At 32.5% G+C, this 21,276-nt stretch overlaps 3 protein-coding genes and 1 pseudogene across 3 annotated transcripts; 1 reads left to right on the top strand and 3 right to left on the bottom strand.

The window, feature by feature from the left end:
* Positions 1 to 265: 265 nt before the first annotated feature.
* Positions 266 to 625, bottom strand: LOC133203931 (complement C1q tumor necrosis factor-related protein 6-like). Its single transcript, XM_061339727.1, has one exon. The coding sequence runs from the start codon at positions 623 to 625 to the stop codon at positions 266 to 268; it is 360 nt and encodes a 119-aa protein (XP_061195711.1).
* Positions 626 to 1,520: 895 nt separating this feature from the next.
* On the bottom strand, positions 1,521 to 2,138 carry LOC133204283 (uncharacterized). The gene has a single exon (XM_061340021.1). The coding sequence runs from the start codon at positions 2,136 to 2,138 to the stop codon at positions 1,521 to 1,523; it is 618 nt and encodes a 205-aa protein (XP_061196005.1).
* Positions 2,139 to 14,361: 12,223 nt separating this feature from the next.
* Positions 14,362 to 19,674, top strand: LOC133203920 (uncharacterized; annotated as a pseudogene).
* Positions 16,748 to 17,116, bottom strand: LOC133203835 (complement C1q tumor necrosis factor-related protein 6-like). Its single transcript, XM_061339625.1, has one exon. It carries the CDS (start codon positions 17,105 to 17,107, stop codon positions 16,748 to 16,750), a length of 360 nt encoding a protein of 119 aa, XP_061195609.1. The 5' UTR covers positions 17,108 to 17,116.
* Positions 19,675 to 21,276: the final 1,602 nt, after the last annotated feature.

The raw sequence follows: 21,276 nt of genomic DNA, 5'->3' as shown, positions 1-21,276 counted from the left end.
TTGCCACTGTCTATTCTTTTAGTATTTCTTTTAAAAAAGGAATATAATATTTCATATAACAAGATCTAGTCTGTGTACTTCTTTACCTTCATTTCAAGTCATTTATTCACAAAACATCATTCACTTCACCATCCAAAGAGAACCAAAAGCTATCATATATTGAGTTCTACAATAGACTAAATTGCATGAAAAGTTATTAATCATTATTATAGTTTTGAAATAGATTTTAACCAAACATTTTTTTATGTCCATTATAAAATTTAGCTTAAATAAGGAATCCAGAGAACGTGGTAGCAGGAGCTGTACTGTCGCTGTAATAACCAGTCCCGGCGTAATATTTGACCCATACTCGATCTCCTTTTTGAAGTCCTAATACCGCCAAATTTGGTCCTGGCATGTAAGAACCATTTTCTGCCATAGTTGTGACTTTATTCGAGCCATTTAGTACTAGATGTGTGTATACTGCATTGGAACTATAAGCTTGTACATTCACGAAAAAAACAAAGTGTCCATTGACAGGAGCTGTGAAGACACCAGTGCCTGAGTCGTACCCTCCACCTATGTTGTAAACAATCCTATCGAACACCAATGTACCGCTGTTCCAGGAGCTGCTGGCTGACCTCATGCCGACCGTAAAGGCTACCTTTTTGGTTAAATCTGCAAGGTTTATTTGAGTTTATGAAACAACTTTCTATATGGCGTAAATCACTGAAATGAAAAAAAAAAAAAAAAAAAAAAAAAAAAAAAAAAAAAAAAACAACTAATCGTGAAATAAATATTACTTGAAGTACTGCACATATGTTATTGTTATTAAAAATCAAATCAGCACTTTAAGCCTATGGTTTAAATTGATTGAGCTGAAATTGAAATAGCTTCAACAACAACAAACAATTTCGAAAAAAAAAAAAAACAGCACATTTTTTTTTATATTAACATTTACAGTGTTTTTGTCCTTAACCAACTAAAAATTGATTTGAATGCCATTTGCATGTATACTCACGCGCAGAAATATGCAAGGATAAATTCACACTTAAGTACGTCACAATGGGGCTACAGAGACGTTAGTGAAAATATAACGATATAGGGCATCGGAAAATCCAAACACTGAGTGCATTTTTGCTGCTTTTAAACATGTGATATATATATATATATATATATATATATATATATATATATATACATATATATATATATATATATATATATATATATATATATATATATATATATATATATATATATATATATATATATATATATATATATATATATATATATATATATAAGGAATGTTCATTTCAGTTTTGTGTAAATTATTGTTGTGTGTAAATCACAGAGACTTGCACGTAGGCATATTTTTCATGAAGAGCTAGCGAGCTTCATGAAATATGCCTACGTGACAAGTCTGTGTGATTTACATACCAATATCTCACACAAAACTGAGAAATATCCTTAAATGCATGAGGAGCTATCTATGACATTGACATTAAATCGTAAAAAATGTACTAGATACTTAATATTTAAGAATCGGCAATGCTTGAATACATACTTGTTATTCGCCCATGGAGATCCTTTATTCGATCGTCATAATTTCTGGTTACCGTTGTATTTAGTTCTTCCATCTTAGAATGAACGTCTAGTAGTGATAAGCTTGTATATCGCATTGGAATCTTTAAGTCATTTAAGTTGTCCATTGCAACACCGAGCCATTGACTTACGTTTTTGTCATACACTTCATTTGCAGCCATGTTATTCACTACTTCGTTAAGTTGCTGAGTTAAGTTTTTGTTTTGCTTAACACATATCGCCAAATTATTCTCCGCTTCATTAAGTCGGAGAGTTAGATTTTTGTCGTATTCTTCATTTGCCGCCAAAGTTTGAATTATGTGCTTCGTGCTTCTTAGATACGCCATTAATTCATTACTGGAAGGGGTCTTAGACGAATTTAGTTTATTCAATTCCACTTCCAAGAAGAATACTCTGTTTTGAAGCAACTTTTTTTCATCACCAAGTACATCTATTTGTCTCTTGAGATTTTCCAACTCTGCTGTTAGGTTCAGAAACATTTGCTTGATTTCTGCTGGATCGGAAGTATGCAAACCAGACAAAAGGATTGTTTCGTTAGAATTTCCATGCATTAGCAATGCGAAACCTTCTCCAGTATTAATCAAAAACAATAAAGTGGTAATGCTAAACGGAATTGGAATATGCATTGTGAAAGATTTACTTAGTTACATACAAAATATCTTAAGAGCAGTTTGGTGAACCCGTCCTATTTTTCCTGTAACTTCATATTTCGAATTCGATTTATATAGACTTCCCCAGAAGAGAAAAGATAAAAGAGTTCTAAGGCATTAAAATATATATCTCTCTTATGACATTACAAATCTGACAAATGTTTGTTCTTTAAAGAAATTTATGTTGCATATGAACATTAGATTGAAATTCCAGTTCAACTTAGAAACGAAACAGACGATATTTAGTTTCTATAATTTTCCTCTATGCAAAACTCATGAGTGATACAGTATTGCTTTGTCCTGTGGTAGTGATGAAAACTTGCTGTTTAGAGGATTTAAATCCTTTATAGATTAAAGAATTTAGCACCAAATGTCTTTCAATAAACATTGAATTTCTAGATCAGACAAAATAAGATAATAAAAAAAATTTTCAAACACAAAATTAGAAGTGTTACTGGCTATCAAAAAATGATAGAGATCATGCCGAGAAACTTTGCAATGGACCAAATGTTCTCAATTGTAACATCTGATAAAAGATTGGAGTTTAATATATTCAATAATAAATTTGACAAACCAGAAAGAAAATACTTTTCCCTTATGCAAATGGAAGAAAAATGCGTTTTTTTCTTTCTGAAATTGAAACGTAAAATAAGCAAGGTAACATGAAAACCAACTATACGGTATATAAGGGCTGTTAGAGGATTTCTGTCATAACATTTTTATTTAACGTCACATTATATCCAGATTTGGTAGACATGTTTTAACAATAAATTCAAAGGTTTGAATCTAAAAGTTTAAATATATCACTATATATATTTTAAACATCCAAAATTTTAAACTGCGAAAATGGGATCGCAGAGCGGGTCAAAGTTTAGTAATTGACAAACAATGCTTTTGATAATATCTGTAGTCATATCTTTTTTTTAAAAATAAATCTCTTCGTTCATATTTAAAATTGTTATCAAAGACCTAAATATATTCAATATTTCAAAACAAATATCTTGATTGTTTATAATGGTTTAATTGAGTTGGCAGATATTATCAACAGTGGTCAATATAACAGTGGGGCAGCCGGCAACCTGGCATATCCCCAATATCAAAAATTAAGTTTTGCCCTCCCTGACGGGAAAAGTAACACGCTGGGTTGACGACTGCTAAAACATATAAAACGAAATCGGAAATGACAAGGGCATATGGCCTAATTAAAATACTATAGATCTGAAATTCGGCAATCTTTCTCTATGAAATGAAATAATTGAAAAAAGAAGTAGCCTTTTCCACGATAGTTTATAAGTTGAGGCACGGATTAAATCACCGAGTGAATTTTCTTTACAACATATACCGGTACACGATATTTTCAACCAAAATTAAAAAGGTAGAAATAACGAACAGTGAATGGCCTCAAAATTCTTAAAAACAATACAAATTTGTGAACAAGACACAAAACACGGACCCCTTGAAACTCCAGAGATTGAGTCAGATGCCTAAGAGCAGTAAGCATTCCCTGTTGATCGGTCACACCCACCATGAGCTCTATGTATTGATCAGGTAGACGGAGCATTTTAGTACTAAACAATGGCCTAACAATAGGTATGAAAAAATGTAAGCAATAATATAACCAAATAAACGTCTTTCATTCAAATTTACGGACCATTTTTTCATACTGAATTGACTGCGTATTTCTCCATCATTTACACCTTCATGACAAAGGACACATGTCGGGTGTGACCTCATGACAGGGAAAGCTTACTCCTCCATGGCATCTGATCCCACCTCTGATGTTGTAAAAGTTTGCTCACAATTTGTATTGTTTAATTTACCCTTCAATATGATCACAGTTCGTTGTCTTCAATTTTCATGGAAAAGTTGTCATCTCGTTTGTCATGCAGATTAGTCGTTAAGGACAACGGACCTAATTCGAAATTTCGCGCCACTGCACAGAAAACTGCTCATATGCCTTGAATCAAATTGACTTAATTATGTATTGCAAAAGATAAAAATATATACCTTTTTAATTCTTTTAAAGATATTCAAACGATTCCTCTCCATTTAAAAATATTTTAAATATTTCGATTTATATTCATTTGTTAATTTTATAAATAAATGATTTAGTTGGCCAAGGTATTTTTATTGAAAATTTCCCTCAAAATGTGCCCTACACCTGAGTTTGACAGGCCCCCTGAAAAAATCGAAGCCGATGACCCATTTATTTTTTGGTATAATTTGCTGGTAAATTGTCTTGTTAGCATTGTCCTTTAATATGAATAAAAATTCTATTGCAGATTTTTTTTCAATGATCACTCTTCTACCCTACACTGGCAATTTTCGATTACTGTAAACCAACTTTTATTCGCGAGCGAGAAATATCCACGAGTTTCGCGACCTTCTTTAACTCGCAAACATTTCTCGTCGCGAATCACTTTCTTTACCTACGTATTTATTGTAGAATGTTGCCTAGGTTGCGAATATTAGTAGTCGCAGGATAGATTCTTTACTGAAGAATCGCGAACACAAGATGTCGCGAATAATAGTTGACTTACAGTACTTCCTATAGTAATTATCGATTTCCATCGCCAACTTTTGAAACGCTCTCCTTTAAAAAATCTACATCGATGACCATATGATTTTTTTTTATTGATGTTAACTCAATAAAAGTCACTTTACCTCATATTAGAATTTGAATAAAAATCTATTGCAGAAATGAATTAGGCCCGTCGTCGTTAAGTGGGCATCATCGTCTGTGTAAAACACCCAATATAAAACGGATATTGAAACAGATATATTTATTTCGAGTTCACTTGGATATATCGAGTCAACATATGAATGAAAGTAATTCTTGTAAATATTGATAAAACGTCGTTAATATATCCCTGTGAAAGCCCACAACATAATTTTTCTTGTTGTCATGTAGTAGTAATCGAATAGTTTGCTTCTTAGGATTATAAAAACATACATGTCTGGTAATAAAGAAGATATTATGTCCTATCAAAATTCTAACAGCCTGTTGGAAGGCTTGGTCTCCAAAGATTATATAGATCTTGTGAAAGAGGCATATTTCTAATATCTAGCTCAGAGTACTTGTTTGTAGAAGCAGACTGATTTTTTAAAACAATTAATTGTTTAATGACTGGTCACGAGACAGGAAAGTTCCAAGTTCCATTTTTCTTGAAGAAGGTGTTCTAAGTTATCAAAACACCTAATCTTTAATTCATCGTGAGGAATATGAAGTGTTGTAAAATCATGCATTTTGTTGTTATTGACTTTGAAAAAAGTGATTTTAAATGTTTCTAAAATGTAAGTTTGTAAGAGATTTTAAAATCCATCATCTATATAATTTACACAATTTTATGAATAGATTGAAGCATAGTGCGTCTTAATTTTCTCCTTCTAAGGAGTAAATATTTTAGTGAGAAGTTAAAAACAGGGGATTGGTAGAGCATTTGCTGCAACCTGTATGTATCTTTTTTTTTTTTTTTAGGATTTTCCTGAAGTTTAAGAATCCAGTATAGATAGAATAATCCAATTCTTTTTCCTTTACTGAAACATAAAGACTATTTAAAGATTGAAGCGTGATTTCGAGGAATTTCAGCCTTATAGAGTAAACCTTTGAGTATAAGTTGAATATCCGAAAATAAAAATCAAATACAAGTTCTTCTAGCAGATCGCTAATTAGATGTTCTTGAAATGTGTAGGTAATCCAAGTTGTGCATGGATATGAATTCTGCTGTTATACAAATTAAATATATGGAGATAACGAACAGTATTTAAGCTCAAAAGTCCATTAAACAATACAAAATAGGAGCAGAGCAGACACGGACCTCCAAACATCAGAGGTGGGATAAGGTGCCATGGAGGAGTGAGCATCCCCTGCCGACCGGTCACACCAGCCGTGTGCTCCTTGTCATGATCGGGAAATAACGGAAAAATCTGTCGACAATTCAGTGTGTAAATAATGGCCTAACAATTAGTATGAAAAACGTCGGTCAGTGTTTGACTCAATGATAAATTGTATTTGCTGACAAGGTCATTGTATCGACCATAGAACTTACGAAATTATGACTTTAAACGAGACAGCTGATATTCTTGTTTCATCAACTTATTTGTCAATAATTTACCTCGTTTTAGAAATTGTACATACGTAGAGCATGCTCTTACGTATCGAATCAACTGAGAGATATATACCCCGTATGCAGGTGATGAAGGTATATTAAAATTTAGGTATCAAATACATACAGGTAAATATATTATAAAACTGGTTATTTTTTCAAACAAGTTTGCTGTTCTAATGTCGATATACATGTATATTGTCATGTAAATTTTGAATTTACCGGGTGGCAGTAAATACAAAATTTACATGACAACTACATCATGTTGAAAATTTTGTATGTACTGCCATCCGGTAAATTCAAAATTTACAACATGATAGTATACATACAATTGTATAATCAATACAGGAAAAAAATTCTACCAGACACAGGACGAAAGACCATCTTTAAGCAATCGCTTAATGGTGGTTTAATGCATATGGTAGCTTAAGGAGGGATTCTTGTCTGGTTTCTGACTAGATGAAATATTCAAAGTATATTTGCTTGTATGTCTTATGTATTTAGATGTAAGGGATTTAAAAGATCATTTTTTTCTTTCCTCATCACAATTGTACAACTTTAAATAGAAATGGTAAACTAAGTTTGAAATCTAGCAGGGACTATATTTTTGGTGGAATGGCGGCGTATGAAACTATCTTCTTTTTGCCTCTCAAAATATTTATAGAACAATGAATTCAGTTATAATTTTTACACAATCAAAGATTGGAGAAAAGTTTTAAATGTAAGTTAAATTAATAATAAGGGACTAAAGTTTTAAAATATATCAAATAAATATGATTTTCAAAACAAACTACAATTATATTAACTTTTTAAAAGCTTCCAATCTAAGTTCAGAATTGAGCCAAAAATCTGTAAAAAGTGTTTTTTCTCTCGTAGTAAACCGTCAAAATTTTTGTTTTTATATCATTTTGTATCTTTATGTGACAACTTTACCATACGTGAAAATAAGAAAAAAATAAATATAGGAAGCATATAAAAACAACTAAAATATCTTAAAATTTTAAGAAAAATAGAGAAAATTCAGATTAGCCAATATCCATTTTAGTTAACGTAGGTTGCGGGTTTGCTGACGTCGTTAAAACTGGGTACGCAATTTATATGATTTGAATGACTTTCTTGTGCAAAATTGATTATGACGTCACAATGAGTAAGATTTTTTTAATTCTTCAATACAAACAAATTGAAGTTATCACAAATAGAAAAACTTTTTTACATTTAAATGTTGGAAAATCGAAAGCGTTAGAAAGCGTTTATTTATCATCACATTGAGACAACAACAGTGTCACGAAAAGATATGGAACAACTAAACAAGTGTTAACTGAATGATTTTTTTTCCCTTTGACGTATTTTAATAAAAAAATAAAGTTTGTTACGCTGATAAACTGTCATGATATAATCAACAGCAATTACAGCTGTTACATCAAAAGCTTAAACTTAATTTTTTAAAAGGAAATTTTTAAAATACTTGTATATTTATATTACAATTGAAAAACTGCTCAGGTGCTATGAAGCATAAAGCAAAAAAAAAAAAAAAAAAAAAAAAAAAAAAAAAAAACGATAACAGACCTTCAATAAGTAACGCCTTACAATACTGTTCATGCGCGGATCTAGTGGGGGGAGGGGGGTATTGGGGGCAGACCCCCCTCCCCCCCGGAATTTGCAAAGGCATTTAAAGTATATACTGAAGCAAATAAAAAATAACTAATAACTTTGGAATTGAACAAAGTAAAAGTATTGCGTCGAAGAAATGAAAGGTCCAAAATTACAACGTCTCGGAGCTAGCGGCACTTGTGTGTTATTTCGCCTGATTTAATTAAAAGATCGCTGCCAGACTTGTGAGGAATTCGTGCTAAAGAAGAAAGGGATATTAGTGCGGTAGGAATCGGAGGATGGGCGTGTCCCCATAATTTTTTCAATGTATATGAATTACTTTAGAAATCAAGCTAATTTACAGTTGTTGACCCCCTCAATAATTTTGCCAGTTCATGAAAATATTAATTAGAAAACAGAACTAATTTGCGGTTGTGCCTGCCCCCTCAAGAACGCCTGCTTCAGGCCCGTAAAACGCAGCGGGGGGGGGGGGGGATGGGGGCACTTTTTGTTCCTGTAAGGTCGAGCACTGGCACATCCAGGATTCGGACAGCTAATTAGGTTTGTTTGTTTGGGGTGTTTTTTGAGCTGGCTCCAACCCCCCAACCCCCCAACCCCCCAATAAAAAGAAAAAAATTGAAACCGTTTCTACGGGCCTAAGCTTGTTTATATCTGTTGGGTTGTCCCCCCCCCCCCCCCAACTAAAACTTGCATTCTTTGTTCCTGTCTATCTTAGTATCTTAAAAGAAAGCTCATCAAAGGCCAAAAATTCTTTAGAATATTTTGACACCATGTTTTGCAAATACTTTGACAATATCCAACGGCGTCGAGAATGAAAAATCGGACGTTCAAAAAATGTACAAAGTTCGGTGAAAAATTGTGAAATATTCAGACAGAGTAGTTCTTGGTATTTTTTAATATACCAACGGAATGGGATTAATTTGGAAAAAACGCTGACGACATGTGGTAATACGACAGCGTTAAACATGTCCTGTTAAAGGAGCAGTCGTATGCTGCGTGTGTACTCAAGTATTACCAATGTAAAAATTCCGTATACAAAGAAGGGTTTTGTATAGCTTTTTTAAAGAATACGAAATATAATCCATCCATATTAAATACAAAAAATCCATTCATATAGGAACTAGCTCCTAATTCTCTGATTAATATTCACTCCCCCAATCTTGTAAGAAAAAAGGTCTTTGAATTACGCCAGGATGTACTTGCAAGCCAAGCCTTCTCTCTCTCTCTCTCTCTCTCTCTCTCTCTCTCTCTCTTTAGTTACAGCTTATAAACAATTAATTAAAACCGGTAAAGTGTTTCAGACAAGATACACTGTTACCTAACTCATACATCTGTGCTAATTTTACAGTAAATGTATATAAACATAAATTTATTTCTTATCTATTATATTTTGTTTTCTGCATTTTATACCAGACCGCATTCTCGACGGGAAACGTGACGTCGCGATAGTTTATAGCGTCATTCTTAAAATGTTAAATTTTGCGAAGTAAAAGCAATAATTGCATTTAAATTACGAGAAAACTAACTCGAAGACATATTAATTATTTTACATAGATTTATAGGAAATCATCTCTGTGTGAAATGACCAAAAGGGGAACAATTTCGTCTGCACCATTTAAAAATTACTGAGATTTTTTTAGACGAAATCTTGCCTAAAAACGAGTCAAAATGACGTTTTTCCTATAGAATTCAATAGAATAGCGTCGAAAATGGTATGACAACGATTGCATGTTTGGGATTTAATAACGCAAAAACGATGCAGACGAATTTTATAAAATTTTCAGGGAATGTACAACAGAAATAGGAGATTCAAATAACAAATTTTCGTAATATGTTTTCGAGCAATTTTAAAAGGTCACTAACCCCGCGACCTACGTTAAATTATTAATGTCAATTTGGTAATATCATCTTATAGATCCTATATGGTAATATCTCTTTATGCAAAAAGAAAAACATTTAATTTATTGAAATAGAAGTATTTATCGCATGATGCAGTAATTTTTTATTCTTAATGTCCACGGAAAAGGTACTGACCTTGACCTGACCTTGCCTCTAATATAAAACGGTCAAATTTAATCTAACTGATACCATCACTTAGTGATATTGTGTTCTTGATTCTGTGAAAATTTCATTGATTTTTAAATATAAGAAATAAGTGTTCTTATGAGAAGAATCCCTCCTTAATGATGGCTTATAGAACTTAATTCCTTTAAGCCACCATTAAGCTGCAGCTTCTAGGTGCTTAATGTCCAAACTTCATTAAGCTACCATAAAGCCACCTTTAAGCTGCAGCTTAATGGTGGCTTAATGTCCAAACTTAATTAAACCACCTGAATGCATCCTTTATTAAGTCTATACACTAACTTGTTAAGGTTTAAGTTGTCTCAATATCATTTACGCAAAATCTTATTCAATTAAATTCAAAATTTTGTTTCGCTATTTCTAACATTTTTGTCAATGCGTATAAACTCGACACTGAAAACAGATTCAGCAAATGCCTTAAAATTTTAGCTACCAAAATTCAGTTTGAGCACATAATATATATTGATTTTTTTTAAATAAAAAATCACGTTGTATTTTTCTTTCGTGTTTGGAGAGCCACGTTCCGCTGCCGAATTCATAGGAAATATTGTAATATAGAGTCATTTTCTTTTGTAAAAAAAAAGTTATATTATCTCTGTCTCTTAATTTTTCTTTGGGTAGAGAAATGTTTAAGATATGAAAACAAATATATAGGTATGGTTTATATTGCCGATCATTGAATTCTATCATGAATAATTTGAAATAATCCATGGTTAAATGCCATTATTTTTTTTTCCCTTTTAAAATAATGCAGAAGTAAGAATTTATCAAAATATAGTCGATCTTCAATGATTGTTATTTCAAAATCGATTTTCAGAAGAACAGTCGATCAGATTAAACATGACAACCGACCAGACATACACATTGGGAAGCGGGGAAAAATATACAGCGTACAATATATCGACTTAATTAGACAATATACCTTATTTAGGTGTCCCCACCAGTCCCTGGTCAGCTAACATGTTACTATACACAACGTACAATGACAGATTTTAATGATGAATTATTTTTACAAAACTTAAAATTAAACGCAAGCATTAACAAATTAAAGATTATGATTCTAGACGAAAAGACAATAATTTTGATACCCATTGTGAAATAAAAAGAATTCAAACTGAAGATGAAAAAAATATTTTATAAACGTAAGTGTTACGCAAAGATTGTCAATTATTATCCGCAGCATACATGTATTTAAAAAGAATTATAATATGTTTTTCCATCGTTCTCTTTTGAGGATATATTCCTTTTTAATAACAAATTGGGTTATATCTGTTGAATTTCAATCTTGTCATGCTAATAAAAACTCCAATAACAGAGCGAGGAAATCATAGCATAAATCAAAATGTTATTTTACACCGAACTCACGGTAGGACATTTGAACGTAATATAAAAGTTTTTTATATATATATATATAAATATATTACTTATATTATTGATTATAAAGATATAAATATAATATATATAAACATTAAAAATACACGTTCGAGTCCACAAATTTTGTTAAAAATAAAGGTTTTATATTTCCATCATATCTCAGCAGCTCCTATAGCCTAAAGGTTAACGCGTTCGCCCCATAAACCAAAGATCCTGGGATCGAATCCTGACGGAACCGTTTTTTAAAATTTAATATTTGATTTTTTTTGTTTTAAACTTTTCTTTCTTTTACATTATTTTTGCCAAATTAACAAAAGTGTAAACTCGACATTTATAATTTGTGATGATAAATCTTTATAAAAATAATATTTTACCCATAAAAGCAGTTTTATCGACTGCGTGATGGTGACTTAATGGTGGCTTAAAGGTGGTTTAATGGTAGCTTAATGGAGTATGTACATTAAGCACCTATAAGTTTGCAATTCGCTTAATGGTGACTTAAAGATTGTCTATACCATTAAGGACCTATAAGCCACCATTATGCCATAATTAAGCTACCTTTAAGTACCCATTAAGGACTTTGAAATAGCTTAATGGTAACTAAATGGTGGTGTTATACTTAAAGCTAGTTTTATGGTGCTTGATGGTGACTTAAAGGCAACCATTAAGCCATCATTAAGGACCTATAAGCCAACATTGAGCCAAGTTTAAAGGAAGTGTTTCATCTTGTGACTGTCCCAAATTTGAAAAAAAAAAATAAATTCATGCATTTTTATCCTAGGCGGCAATTAATAATGAATTGTATATCATAATAGACACCTGAAGGAGAGGGGGCGATAAAAGGGCCCTCTAGATGGTCATTTTAGTACAATACGTAGTTCATCTTTTAATAACTTATGTCAAAGACAACAATGAAAAAAGATATGAGGTGTATTGAACAACACCTGTATTTTAGGGATGATTTCAGCCCGATCTAATTATTATGTTAGAAGAAATTCAAATTATGAAATTAATAAATATATTAGTAGTTACACATACATATAAATCATGTATAACAACTTCCAGATCGAACAGAGGACAAAACGCTGTAGTCGGGGGTCAATATTCAATAGGGTTAATTTTCAACGCGTTTAGGTCATAAGTGCCGAAAAAATAAATTACAAAGATGTTGAAAAATGACACCGGGTATGTATTCCATTCCACGACTTTTGGTCTAAATTTTAACGGAGAAAAAGCACATCAGGTTCAGTATCCATCGTTGAAAAATGAACCCCGGGTCAATTTTCAACACGGGTCAATATTCAACGTTGCACCTGCAATAATGTTAATAAACAATGATTGTTACTTAGTCATAAACTTCCAATAAAATTGTGATAACCAAGTTTAAAGAAACCATTCTTTAGTTTAATTAATTCAATAATGAAAAACATCATCACACAAAAATCTATTTTTTAAAAGATAGCTATGGATCCTTAACAGAGTTAGTAACGTCATGGAAAGAGAGATAAGCGCTTCATTGTTGAGGATCTTATAAAAGCAGTGTTAACCGATGAAAACAAAAGTAAAAATGATGACAATCGAACGAAACAATTGTTAGCAAACAAGTCAGAGTTTATTTTATTAAGACTTCTATGGATCCTTCACAGTGTTGTATTATACTCAAGTTAAGCCCTTGGGCCTCTTGTTATAATTGGTATTCTGACCAGTAAAAAAATAGGAGACAGCTCTTCCAAAATGCCTACTATAAAAAATAAAAACATTGAAAACTGATAAAAAAAAATTAAGAAACATAGTAACCAATAAATCAGAGACAATAGAGTGGTTAAGCAAATGACCGTCTACGTCTACGTGTACGTGTAGCTAGGGAAATCCCCTAATTTACTGCGATTTACGTCATCAGTTTTGCATACCGCGTAATTCTACAAGTTGTGCACAACGCGTGAATTCACAAGTACACGGAGGTAAGAACTTGTAGCTTCTTAAACTCAAATAATGGATTTTTTTTTTCATGTGGTGTTTGTTGTGATGTTGAGAATTTATTACGTACATCTGTGTACCTTTTTTGATCAAAGTCATAGAAATATTAGATAAAAATGGATTGTAAAGTGACATGTTGAAATGACGTCATTTCGAATGACCTGAGAAAAATTCCAACGTGTGTTGAAGAATCAATATGATATATGTTTATACATTCATTACTCAAAGAACTAATTATTATTGTTTTTTTATTGTTGGTACCCGTCTTGTTGAATTATGTCGATTCACGCATATTTAAGGGACGGGGGGGGGGGGGGTGAGACACATTATCTATTTTTATTTATTTTCATGTTTTCCCAAATGCTCAGAAGTATATTATTTATTTTAATCCATGTGAAATTGACAAGCGAAAAAAAAAGGAATTGCCCTCCAACATTCTTTTTTTTTTTGGGGGGGGGGTAGGGTTTAATAACCCTTGCATTCAGATCCTGTAAAAGGGCCCTTTCCCAATTTTAAAATTTCCCAAATAACATGCACATTGCATTAATTAGTGCTTTTTGTTTAATTAAATAAGACATGAATTTTGAGATTTTGATGATTAGAAAATAGAAATGAAGATTTGAATATTGATTAAGGCATAAGCCTTAAAAGATATTCTTTAATCAACATTTTAACTTGATTTCAGACATCAGTATTTCCAAGGTTTGCCACTTTTTCGATTAAAAATTCCCCATTGAAAGGGTACAGAACCCTGTACAAAAAGGTCTATTAAACTCTGGGTTAGCACCGGTTGAGTTGACGGCTTAAATTCCAAACTTTATTTCCGGAAGATGGGGGTGATGGTCCAGAATATTTATTTACACAATATGCCCCCACCCCCTCTGTAGAACCCAAATCCTCAATCACTAATACAATTTCTATATTTATTTTAATACTTGTATTTCTTTCAATCTTCTTTTAAAATTAGGGGGGAAATGAATATCGAGAGGAAAAAACAAATTCGGTTTAAAAGTGAGGATGACATCGGGCTTTTGAGGGAAATTGTCGCCAGTAATCCCTTGAAAAACAAGAGCAAATGGGCAGAAATCGCTGCAACCCTGTCATCACCTGATTTTTTTCTAGATGCTAGGAGAGTGAGAGAGCGGACACATCTACTCATTGAACAGCATAAGAGAGAAAACCGAGAGAATCTCAAAAAGTACACATCTCTCTATTTCTCTTTCTGAATAAATACTACACATAATTATATTTTAGCTGAATCCTCTCTTTGTTTATGTTTTTAGTTACACAACATTGCGGGTGGACCAAAAATCTGATTTTATAATAAATTCAGACAGTTTGAAAACTCATTATTAAGTACTATTTTTAAGATCTGGTGTTGGTGAAGAAATAACAGAAAAAACCACTTTACTTGATGAAGTACTGGGGTTGAAAGAAGAGGAAGAAAGGGGAAAGAAAGAAGAAAAAGAAAAGAAAGAAAAATCCGAGAACATTGGGTAAGAAATAAGAAAGAGAGCCTTAGAGTGTCTGACACCAAAGAAAGGTATGCACATGTATTACACTGCATACATTTACAACATACTTAGTAATAAAAACAGGGTTCTTGCTTATGCGATTTACCTGATGTCATAATTGCAGAATTGCAGGGCTGATACAGATTTATATCTCCTTGTAGATTAAACCTTAAAAAACAGTACATACGATAATACATCTATTTTTTAAAAAAAAATTGTTCATATTCTCTTAATTTTAAATTACTGTTTTGATATAATAGGCTACATGTCATTTGTCAGTGCATGACCCCGTAGGAAGTAATTTTAGTTCGGGGGACACAGCCATACATTTTCAGTTTATTTTTTTTTTGGGGGGGGGGGGCACTTTCAACTACCAAAAATTCCTTGATAAGCAAAAAATCATCAGACCTTTTAATTGAAGGGGCACAAGCATATATTAGCCATGTTTTTTTTATAGTATTCTATATATCGGCAAAATTATTCAGTTGGGGGGGGGGCACACATGATTATTTATTTGTATTTTTCTCAAGTTCATGTGTGCTGTGTTTTATTACATGTATGTAATAAACATAATAAAACATGCCCTCGACCAATGTCAGCCCTCGGCCCTTCGGCCCACTGGCTGCGTCTCGAGCTGATACAGGATGTGATACGGAAATTAAAGGGTATATATTATTCTCTATGTATATCGCGGTGTACGGGGTATTTTTGAAAATATTTTTACCATCATCAGGTGTCGTAATACACTGAAACTTAAGACCATGGACTCTCTTATGGTCATCAAACACCAACTGCTGATGTGATTAGGGTCTGCATATTGGCCTCACCGTTCCGTCTATAAAACCCCAGCAATTTAACAGCGGGACTTCGCAGTTACTTATGGCTGTGGCCATTTCATCCAACTTTGCGTGCGACAACCAAGGCTGATTTAAACTCTCTAGTCTGTGTCCGTGGCTTGTATCAATGAAATTAAGGACAGTGTTAAAAATGTATGATAATTCAGCAGTTGATCTCCCAAATATATGCGAAAGGTCTTGTAATCTACTTGGGTACGCTAATCGGCGAATAAGAATACACAAACCTTCTATTCCAGAACATACAGTCCTGTTTTGGCACACAATCTTTCTTGGTAAATCTAACGCTTCACACAAACCATTCATATCTCCCCTTTTTTTATTGTAAACAAATTAAGGAACTGTTCATTGCTTATTTCATCAAACTTTAACTGCCGATAAACTGAGGAATTTTTTTTATCGCCCACACTCGCCAACAGTAAAAGGTCATCATCATCCTCCAAAGATGCAAGTAACATCATATTTTGCGCCATTTTAATTTACAATCACATAGAAGGAAAACTTATTTTGATTTGTTTATTTCGATTTTTTTTATCCAATGGAATATTTTATTACAAAATGTTTTACACGTACCCGTACACGTGCTGTTTGTTAAACAGAACACGATGTTAGTTACGCGTACTTGTAAAAACACTTCTAGGTTTACACGTACACGTAGACGCACGCGGTCAAACGCTTAACCTCTCTAATGTTGCTCTTGGCAAACTATCCTCAATCGCATTATAGTTTGCCACTGTCTATTCTTTTAGTATTTCTTTTAAAAAAGGAATATAATATTTCATATAACAAGATCTAGTCTGTGTACTTCTTTACCTTCATTTCAAGTCATTTATTCACAAAACATCATTCACTTCACCATCCAAAGAGAACCAAAAGCTATCATATATTGAGTTCTACAATAGACTAAATTGCATGAAAAGTTATTAATCATTATTATAGTTTTGAAATAGATTTTAACCAAACATTTTTTTATGTCCATTATAAAATTTAGCTTAAATAAGGAATCCAGAGAACGTGGTAGCAGGAGCTGTACTGTCGCTGTAATAACCAGTCCCGGCGTAATATTTGACCCATACTCGATCTCCTTTTTGAAGTCCTAATACCGCCAAATTTGGTCCTGGCATGTAAGAACCATTTTCTGCCATAGTTGTGACTTTATTCGAGCCATTTAGTACTAGATGTGTGTATACTGCATTGGAACTATAAGCTTGTACATTCACGAAAAAAACAAAGTGTCCATTGACAGGAGCTGTGAAGACACCAGTGCCTGAGTCGTACCCTCCACCTATGTTGTAAACAATCCTATCGAACACCAATGTACCGCTGTTCCAGGAGCTGCTGGCTGACCTCATGCCGACCGTAAAGGCTACCTTTTTGGTTAAATCTGCAAGGTTTATTTGAGTTTATGAAACAACTTTCTATATGGCGTAAATCACTGAAATGAAAAAAAAAAAAAAAAAAAAAAAAAAAAAAAAAAAAAAAAAAAAACAACTAATCGTGAAATAAATATTACTTGAAGTACTTCACATATGTTATTGTTATTAAAAATCAAATCAGCACTTTAAGCCTATGGTTTAAATTGATTGAGCTGAAATTGAAATAGCTTCAACAACAACAAACAATTTCGAAAAAAAAAAAAAAAAAACAGCACATTTTTTTTTATATTAACATTTACAGTGTTTTTGTCCTTAACCAACTAAAAATTGATTTGAATGCCATTTGCATGTATACTCACGCGCAGAAATATGCAAGGATAAATTCACACTTAAGTACGTCACAATGGGGCTACAGAGACGTTAGTGAAAATATAACGATATAGGGCATCGGAAAATTCAAACACTGAGTGCATTTTTGCTGCTTTTAAACATGTGATATATATATATATATATATATATATATATATATATATATATATATATATATATATATATATATATATATATATATATATATATATATATATATAAGGAATGTTCATTTCAGTTTTGTGTAAATTATTGTTGTGTGTAAATCACAGAGACTTGCACGTAGGCATATTTTTCATGAAGAGCTAGCGAGCTTCATGAAATATGCCTACGTGACAAGTCTGTGTGATTTACATACCAATAACTCACACAAAACTGAGAAATATCCTTAAATGCATGAGGAGCTATCTATGACATTGACATTAAATCGTAATAAAATGTACTAGATACTTAATATTTAAGAATCGGCAATGCCTGAATACATACTTGTTATTCGCCCATGGAGATCCTTTATTCGATCGTCATAATTTCTGGTTACCGTTGTATTTAGTTCTTCCGTCTTAGAATGAACGTCTAGTAGTGATAAGCTTGTATATCGCATTTGAATCTTTAAGTCATTTAAGTTGTCCATTGCAACACCGAGCCATTGACTTACGTTTTTGTCATACACTTCATTTGCAGCCATGTTATTCACTACTTCGTTAAGTTGCTGAGTTAAGTTTTTGTTTTGCTTAACACATATCGCCAAATTATTCTCCGCTTCATTAAGTCGGAGAGTTAGATTTTTGTCGTATTCTTCATTTGCCGCCAAAGTTTGAATTATGTGCTTCGTGCTTCTTAGATACGCCATTAATTCATTACTGGAAGGGGTCTTAGACGAATTTAGTTTATTCAATTCCACTTCCAAGAAGAATACTCTGTTTTGAAGCAACTTTTTTTCATCACCAAGTACATCTATTTGTCTCTTGAGATTTTCCAACTCTGCTGTTAGGTTCAGAAACATTTGCTTGATTTCTGCTGGATCGGAAGTATGCAAACCAGACGAAAGGATTGTTTCGTTAGAATTTCCATGCATTAGCAATGCGAAACCTTCTCCAGTATTAATCAAAAACAATAAAGTGGTAATGCTAAACGGAATTGGAATATGCATTGTGAAAGATTTACTTAGTTACATACAAAATATCTTAAGAGCAGTTTGGTGAACCCGTCCTATTTTTCCTGTAACTTCATATTTCGAATTCGATTTATATAGACTTCCGCAGAAGAGAAAAGATAAAAGAGTTCTAAGGCATTAAAATATAAATCTCTCTTATGACATTACAAATCTGACAAATGTTTGTTCTTTAAAGAAATTTATGTTGCATATGAACATTAGATTGAAATTCCAGTTCAACTTAGAAACGAAACAGACGATATTTAGTTTCTATAATTTTCCTCTATGCAAAACTCATGAGTGATACAGTATTGCTTTGTCCTGTGGTAGTGATGAAAACTTGCTGTTTAGAGGATTTAAATCCTTTATAGATTAAAGAATTTAGCACCAAATGTCTTTCAATAAACATTGAATTTCTAGATCAGACAAAATAAGATAATAAAAAAAATTTTCAAACACAAAATTAGAAGTGTTACTGGCTATCAAAAAATGATAGAGATCATGCCGAGAAACTTTGCAATGGACCAAATGTTCTCAATTGTAACATCTGATAAAAGATTGGAGTTTAATATATTCAACAAGCATTCTGAGAGTATTGCATTAGCAATACTAGTCCCCTACCGGCATGTGTAATCTGGTTCCCGTTAAGAATTGAAAATGCCATAATTCCGTCAAAAATCAATGAAGCGGGACGAAATGCAAACTTGATCTATAACTAATCAAGGTAAAGTCACACACCAAAAATCAGCTCAATATCTGAAAGCATTTAGAAGAAAATTGTGGAAAACCCTTAAAAATTGAAAAGGCCGTAATTCCTTCAAAAATCATTAAAGCGGAACGAAATGCAAACTTGATCTGTAACTCACCAAGATACACTCACATACCAAAAATCAGCACGATATCTGCAAGCGTTTAGGAAAAAAGTGCGGAAAACCAAGTGGGACAGGCTGACAGACAGACAGAGGGACAGAGGGACAGACGGATAGACAGACAGACAGACAGACGGACAGACTCAGAGGAAACCTATAGTCCCCTCCAGTTTCACCGGTAGGGGACTAATAATAAATTTGACAAACCAGAAAGAAAATACTTTTCCCTTATGCAAATGGAAGAAAAATGCGTTTTTTTCTTTCTGAAATTGAAACGTAAAATAAGCAAGGTAACATGAAAACCAACTATACGGTATATAAGGGCTGTTAGAGGATTTCTGTCATGACATTTTTATTTAACGTCACATTATATCCAGATTTGGTAGACATGTTTTAACAATAAATTCAAAGGTTTAAATCTAAAAGTTTAAATATATCACTATATATATTTTAAACATCCAACATTTTAAACTGCGAAAATGGGATCGCAGAGCGAGTCAAAGTTTAGTAATTGACAAACAATGCTTTTGATAATATCTGTAGTCATATCTTTTTTAAAAAATAAATCTCTTCGTTCATATTTAAAATTGTTATCAAAGTCCTAAATATATTCAATATTTCAAAACAAATATCTTGATTGTTTATTGATTGGTTTAATTGAGTTGGCAGATATTATCAACAGTGGTCAATATAACAGTGGGGCAGCCGGCAACCTGGCATATCCCCAATATCAAAAATTAAGTTTTGCCCTCCCTGACGGGAAAAGTAACACGTGTCGTACTACGGACACATTTTAACACAAATTATTTTTAATTATATAACATAATTTTACTTTAGATTTACTTTAGGAATGACTCTAATTCTTGGTCAAATTTTTCGAGTATAACCTGGTTTAGGTCAGTTTACGCTTTACAATCCGGGAAAAAAATTTAGTCCTTCATTTACAACACCCTATTTTTCTTATACAATAGTCCTTCATTTACAATATCACATTTTTCTTATTCTATAGTCCTTCATTTACAACATCCCATTTCCCTTATTCGATAGTCCTCCATTAACAACACCCCATTTCCCTTCTTTGATAGTCTTTCATTTACGACACCCCATTTTTCTTATTTGATAGTTCTTCATTTACAACACCCCATTTCCTTTACCTGACCTTCACAACCAAGTACCGTAATCACATTTTTCTTCCAAGCAATTACATTCTGACTGACATTTTACACCATAATTGGGATTTTTGCACTTCTGTTGACATCCTTTTACTGTGAAACGAGGCGTACACTCTAGAGAAAAATTCTAATATTCTCTTTTAACCTATTAAGACAAAGGTGATGTCAGAAAAATCGAAACGAAGACCTTGTTCATTTTGTTTTCATCACTTTTTTGTGCAAATGGACACAAAATTATTATAAAAGCTTTTATGATATACTAGTTTTCCTTGACGTTTTATTTACATTGTATTTGCATTCAGTCCTCATTCAGATCAATGAAAAGATCAAGGGCAAAAGGAATTGAAGACATGTTTTTTAACCTTGATTCAGTAATTCTTTGAAAGGAACAATCGATTCTTGAAACATGTTGGCCATTCTGCTTGTATTACCAAGTTTCTCTTGTTCAATCAAATACAGAAAACGAAAAGATGGAAGCATTTAATTCGTCTTTATTTTTGTTAAAATTAATTATACCATATTTTTTTATCAATTGTCCTTGCGACAATGATGAAAAAATTTGCCACTCTTTAATGGCTTTCT

Source organism: Saccostrea echinata, unplaced genomic scaffold (assembly GCF_033153115.1).
Source record: "Saccostrea echinata isolate AGI-Se365-2 ecotype Australia unplaced genomic scaffold, CSIRO_AGI_Sech_v1 ptg000052l, whole genome shotgun sequence".
NCBI lineage: Eukaryota > Metazoa > Mollusca > Bivalvia > Ostreida > Ostreidae > Saccostrea > Saccostrea echinata.
This window is presented reverse-complemented; position numbering and strand designations above follow the sequence as displayed.